This window comes from Echinops telfairi, unplaced genomic scaffold (genome assembly GCF_000313985.2).
Source record: "Echinops telfairi isolate 266 unplaced genomic scaffold, ASM31398v2 ScPeMD7_8;HRSCAF=38, whole genome shotgun sequence".
In the NCBI taxonomy this organism is placed as follows: domain Eukaryota; kingdom Metazoa; phylum Chordata; class Mammalia; order Afrosoricida; family Tenrecidae; genus Echinops; species Echinops telfairi.
The window spans coordinates 3,340,540-3,346,757 of NW_022103905.1; the positions used below are offsets into that span (position 1 = coordinate 3,340,540).

Sequence of the window (6,218 nt, forward strand, 5' to 3'; positions counted from 1 at the left end):
CCCGCCCGCCACGCCCCCAGGTGAGGAGCCCTTGGGAGGAGGCAGTGATGTTCCGGCAGCTCCGCGTCCGCAGCCTGAACGTGGGTCCCCGCGGCTGAAACGCTGACGGTTGCTTTGGGTTTCACATTCTAGATTTGACGCGCCCCCCTGAAGGCGCCATGAGCTTTTTCCGACTCCTGATGAAAAAGAAGGAAGTAAGTGTTTTTTTAAGCGATCATTAAAAAAAAAAAAGAAATCTTGACTAAATGTTAACTTTTAAAGATGAGCAACTGGGTGGTGCAGAGTTTGGAAAAAAGAAACCGATGGCTGGCTATTTTGATGTATGTAAGGCGCTTCAGGTTGAAAACATTTCTGCACACATTTACCGTCAACCTTTTCTCTGTTAGCTTATTCCTCTGGCTCTGATTATGACCGTCGCAGCGAGCGGAGCCTCCTCTTTCGCTGTCTACTCCCTCCGAAAATCCGATGTGATGTGAGTAGTCATTATTTACATCATAAGAACGCTTTCAGGTGCTAGTTGACTTTCAGCATATACGGGTAACATTTTCCTAGTTGTTTTTTTTTGCCAACTCACCCCCAGCCGGGGAAGAATTTCAAACCATGAACTTGAAGGTCGGGGCCAGAAAGCATCTTTGATAGCAGGAGTCTTTGAAACGATACTAATAAATTAGTTGGTTCCCTGGTCCTCATCCATCTCCTCTCTACAGTAAAGTTCAAATTTGATTTTCTTAAGCTTTGAAAAGTAAAATTCTTAAAAATGGCCTTTGGGGCTCTACAGCCGTCCAACATGAATAATCATTGTCATTCAAAAGTTAACATTAGAAAGATATTGCCTAATGTGGTAAATTTGATAGTTAATTGTGTACAATCAACCTCAGCTTGGCTTTGGCTCTTTCACTTTGTGTCTTGGTATATAGTAAAGATCAATGAGAAAATGATCTTGGCTCCGTACAGGGCTAGAGAGGGCAGCAAGCGAGTCACTGACAAGAGAACCTCAGTGCGGCTTCATCGCCTGAGAGCTTACACCCAGGACCTCCACTGGTGGCAGAGTCCGAGAGCAAGAAACAGTTTTGCTTGCTCTTAACCTGGCAGTTCCACCCCGATGCCATTCAGCAGCTCTCTCAGAATAAAGGGAATAGAGATCTCTCAACACTGCTTAGAGGGATTGACTCCATTTTGGAGCCAAACTGTGAAACTCCCTTAAGGAGTCGGCCTCTGATGTCTGGTCCTATTGAAATTAGCTACAGGTGAATGCCTTGTATGCGGATGGGGTCAAGTCTCTAGACCCGATATTACTGTTGTTTAAAAAATACACTTTAAAATTGAATTAGCTTTCTTTTATTTTTAGCACTGATAGAAAAAATAATCCAGAACCTTGGGAGACTGTGGATCCTACTGTACCGCAAAAGGTATTGCTAAATAATGGCAAGGAAAGGATTTATACTTTGCCCAGCCCTTAGCACTCTGGTCAGCAAAGTGGATTCTACCTTTCGGGGTTAAGGGTGGTGTGTGTTAAAGAGCATGAGAGGCTAAGAGGAATCCAGTTCAAACCCTTGCTCCCTTATTAACAGGAGACTTTGGACAAACTGACCGCTGTGAGGCGCTGCGTTTCTGTAAAATGAGCTCCTCTCCCTCCTCGGTGTTGTTAAAGGCAGAAAGATGGTAACACACAAACGCATAGGGTCCGTTAGCACAGTGCCTCCTACCCAGCCCGCAGGTGATTGTACTATGTTATCTCATGAACTTTTACTGATCTGACGATGGAAGGAGTAGTGTGACCAATAAGAGCTCTCAAACATAGAAGTAGTCTCTTTAAGCAAATAGCTGCTTGTTCTTTTAAGATTATTGCAGGGATATTTTTATATTTTAAGTAGTTTTTGAAATATAACATTGAATTTGTGGTTATGAACCCTAGCTTTTCAAGGGTTTGTTTTTTGTTTTTTTGGCCTTAGTTTGTTATTACAAAGCACTCAGGGAACATAATTTGGCCTAGGGAAGAGACATTACGATGTTTAAAACTACCTTTATCCTGGAGGAATAACAAACTGCTGGATAAATGAAAGTCCCTCAAAGGGGAGTTCTTTGGCAGTCAAGAGCTAGCGAATCTTCAGCACGGCCCCTTTTCCTCTAGTGCAAGTTAGGGCATCTGTACCCTCATTGAGTCATTACAAGGAGGAACATTAATTAAGGGTCAACTAGATACAAAGCCCTGTGGTTGAAGCTTTTGTGGCCGTTACGTGTCTACCACAAGGCACAGTCTCTTTAAAATCCAAGGCTCACATGAAACCGTGAGAGTTCACAAAACAGCAAAACACTAAACGCCCTGTGCTTGAGTGGGTTCCGACTCTGGTAGATCTCATGGGTGTCCGAGTAGAAGGAAGCTCCAGAAGGTTCTTAGTGTTTCCTTTTCAAAGGCCTGGAGGAGTGGCAGGCGGGACTCACACCTTTGGATGAGCACCTGTCCATTAATCGTGTGTCCAACTCACAGATGAAAATAAGTCCATCTAGGTCCTGTTCTTTGATCTCATAACATATAGGAATCCAAAGGCTTTGGGGAGAGAAGGATAGAAACCAGCCCAGCCCACTACCATTCAGTGCGTGTTTCAGGGCTAGCTGGGAAGAGGTGGTTCTTTGACCCAAAACAACAACAATGGTGACGCGTTTCCTGAAGGGGACAGGAACACAGTACGAAAGGGGACCTGAGGTCAAAGGGCAAGTCTTTGTAATCAAAGTGTTTTGTTTGTTTCTTTGAAGCTAATAACAGTCAACCAACAATGGAAGCCCATTGAAGAGCTGCAGAAGGCCAGAAAGGCGACCAAATGACCAGCTATGGTTCCTGTCTTCCAAAGACTGTTCTGTGAATCCAGGGGAAACACTTCCGCTGCACAAGCTAGGTTACAGAAACCAGTGTTCGGGAAGGCTTCTGCTACATTTTTAGGGTGTCACCTACATTTTAGACTTTGAATAAGCAGTTCAAGGTAGTGTAGCAAGAACCACCTGGTCCAAAATGAAATTCCTGTGTTTATTTTTCTTGTTGTAAATTTGAATTTTGCATATTGAAAGTTTTTGATGCCTGAGTGTTTTCCTTGAAATGTGTAAAGATTTATAAATCAGATTGTCATATTAATAAAATACCATTTGTGCAACACTGCTTAAAAGATTAGATGCATGCAAAAAAAAACATGCTTAAGTGGAGCATACGTTTAAAAAAATCATTTTATTAGGGGCCCATACAACTCTTATCACAATCCATACATACATCCATTGTGTCAAGCACATTTGTACATTCATTGCCCTCATCATTCTCAAAACATTTGCTCTCCACCTAAGCCCCTGGCATCAGCTCCTCATTTTTCCCTCTCCCTCTCCACTTCCCCCTCCCTCATGAGCCCTTGATAATTTATAGATTACTATTTTGTCATATCTTACACTGTCTGACATCTCCCTTCACCCACTTTTCTGTTGTCCATCCCCCAGGGAGGAGGTTATATGTAGATCCTTGTAATCGGTTCCCCCTTTCCAATCCACCCTCCCTCTACCCTCCCGGTATTGCCACTCTCACCACTGGTGCTGAAGGGATCATCCACCCTGGATTCCCTGTGTTTCTAATTCCTATCTGTACCAGTGTACGTCCTCTGGTCTAGCCAGATTTGTAAGGTATAGAATGGGGATCATGATAGTGGGGGTGGAGGAAGCTTTTAGGAACTAGAGGATAGTTATATGTTTCATTGGTGCTATACTGCACCCTGACTGGGTTGTCTCCTCCCCGAGACCCTTCTGTAAGGGGATGCCCAGTTGCCTACAGATGAGTTTTGGGTTTCTACTCTGCACTCCCACCCTCATTCACAATATGCTTTTTTGGTCTGATGATGCCTGATACCTGATCCCTTCGACAGGAGGATACTTTTTATGGAGAACCCACACACATTCTGAAGCCCCAAACATTATCTTTTAAATAACACCAGTATAAGTTTTTTGTGTGAACTTTTCCTCCAAGTTCATTCATCAGAAGTAAACTGAGCACTGACCGTGTTCCAAGCACGGCTCTCTGCAGGTAAGATAAAGCAACGATCAAAACCAAACGTCAGAGGGGTGTAAGTCAAATAGGGTAAGTATGATGGAGGATAATGAAGTGGAGATTGTGTGTGTGTGTGTGTGTGTGTGTGTGTGTAATTCACATGAGGACTGGTTTTGGAGGGTGTGCTGGGGTTCTGCTGGTGCACAGGAATGAGGTGGGGTGCTAAGATGGGCTTTAAAGATGCCAAGGGCCCTAACGGTGATGCCCCTGGGGAGGGCAGAGGGAGAGTACACAGGGGACCACTCTACCTGGCAATGGGAAGCTGGAAATGCTAAAGTCGTGATCATACCCAGCCTGCTCCTGGGCTCCCTCTGGACTGCCCTCCACATTAGGACCAAATAGAGAGTGACTTTTTCATTGGCTTGAACATCAAAAACCTTGGGACATAATTCATACATTGCTTTTGTCCTTTTAAAGTGTAAAAATGCTTAGTATATTCACAGAATTGTGCAACTCTCTTCATGATCTAATACTAGAACAGTTTCCTCTTCCCATAAAGAAAGCTCGGGCCCATTAGCAGTCCCTCCCCTTTCCCTCGTCTCCTAGCTCCTGAGAAACAAACAACGTGGCCATTTCTCTGCACTTGCCTAGTCTGACATCTCATATAAGCGGGATACCACCGTGTGTGGCCTTTGGGTCCGTCTACGTTTATTGAACATAACGGTCGTCAGGGCTCATGTATGTTGTAGCAGGAATCGGCACCTCGCCCCTTGTAATGGTTGCATGATATTCCGTGGGATGCCTGTCGTTAGGTGCCCCTGAATCGGCTCTGACTCAGCGGCCCTGTGGACACCAGAAGGAAACCCTGCGCCATCCCCACGACGGCGGTTCGCTGTGAGCCCACTGGGACAGCCTCTGTCAGTCCATCTCCTTGAGAGTCTGCCTCTTGCTTGCTGCCCTTCTACTTTACCGCACCTGGTATCTTTTCCCAGTGACTGGTCCCTTCTGATGACGTGACCAAAGTACACGAGATAGGACATATAGCACTTTTTAAAATTCATACATTAAAAAAAGACAAGCCCAAACTCATTGCCATCGAGTTGATTCTGACTCACAGAGACCGTATAGGTCAAGGTCGAACTGCCCCTGTGCGGTTCTGAGAGAGTGACTTCACGGGAGTATTGAAAGCCTTGTCTTTCTCCCACAGAGCAGGTAGGGGTTTTGAACTGCAGGCTTGCAATCAACAGCCCAATGGGTAACCACTGTACCAAACATCAGCTGAGAGATATTTGAATTGCCTCAAGTTTGGGGCTCTCGTGAAGAATCCTATAAGAGACTAAGAAAAAAGAATCATGGAAAATGGAGTTGAAAGATAATGGAAAATGTCCACACACTTTTGGAGGTCCTTCAAATAAGTTCTAGGGTAGATACATTTTCAATTATCTTGAGTATATACCTGGGTTCATTAACTCTTAAATAAAAATAATATAAATTTCCATGTGAATGTAATAGAAATTTAAGAAGAGTAAAATTCTAGTCAGCTATATAACATTAAAAAACAGCTCACCTTTGCGGGAGACTTAGCAAGACTGCTTCCTCCCACACGTCTGCCCCCTTGCCACCTCAGGTGTTCCCAAACGAAAATGTTTCCTGGTTGAGCTCAAGGAATTGCATGTGCTAATTGGGAAGCACTTTTGGGGGTGGGGTGGGGCAGGGAGTAGCCACCAGGCCTTTCTTCCCCGGACATGGTGGTGGTGGTGACTCAGTGACACTGCCCCGCCCTGCGCCTAGCTCATAATTGTTCTACGTTTGACCCCATGGTTGCAGCCACGGTGTCAATCCAGCTCGGCAAGGCTTCCTCTTTTTCACTTTACCCAGCCGTAAGTCCTTCCCCAGCGACTGGTCTCTCCCGATCGCATGTCCGAAGTCCACGAGACTAAGTCTCACCATCTTTGGTTCTCGGGAGCACAATGGAACTTCGGTTTGGTACTTCTTCTCAGACAGATTGGGGGGTTCTTTGGGCAATCTACGGTGCTTTCAACGTTCTTAACCAGCACCAGTCTCCCTTACTCAATGCCCAACTTTCACGTGCAGTGAAGGTGATTGAAAACACCAGGGTTTGAGTCAGGGACACTTTAGTTCTCAAAGTGACAGCCTTGCTCTTCAATTCTCTGGAGAGATTTTGTGCAGCAGACTGACC

At 45.0% G+C, this 6,218-nt stretch overlaps 1 protein-coding gene across 1 annotated transcript; it reads left to right on the forward strand.

Annotated features, from left to right (window-relative positions):
• Positions 1-11: 11 nt before the first annotated feature.
• On the forward strand, positions 12-3,146 carry CUNH15orf48 (chromosome unknown C15orf48 homolog). Its single transcript, XM_004709408.2, has 5 exons — positions 12-20; positions 133-194; positions 387-472; positions 1,349-1,409; positions 2,755-3,146. The coding sequence occupies exons 2-5, from the start codon at positions 159-161 to the stop codon at positions 2,821-2,823; spliced, it is 252 nt and encodes an 83-aa protein (XP_004709465.1). The 5' UTR covers positions 12-20; positions 133-158; the 3' UTR covers positions 2,824-3,146.
• Positions 3,147-6,218: the final 3,072 nt, after the last annotated feature.

What these genes read in the sequence shown, in the direction of transcription:
- CUNH15orf48 (XM_004709408.2), top strand. Translation starts at nt 159, where the DNA reads ATGAGCTTTTTCCGACTCCTGATGAAAAAGAAGGAA. An exon ending in TCCTGATGAAAAAGAAGGAA is followed by an intron (nt 195 to 386) that starts GTAAGTGTTTTT and finishes TTTCTCTGTTAG; the next exon opens with CTTATTCCTCTGGCTCTGAT. An exon ending in CTCCGAAAATCCGATGTGAT is followed by an intron (nt 473 to 1,348) that starts GTGAGTAGTCAT and finishes TTTTATTTTTAG; the next exon opens with CACTGATAGAAAAAATAATC.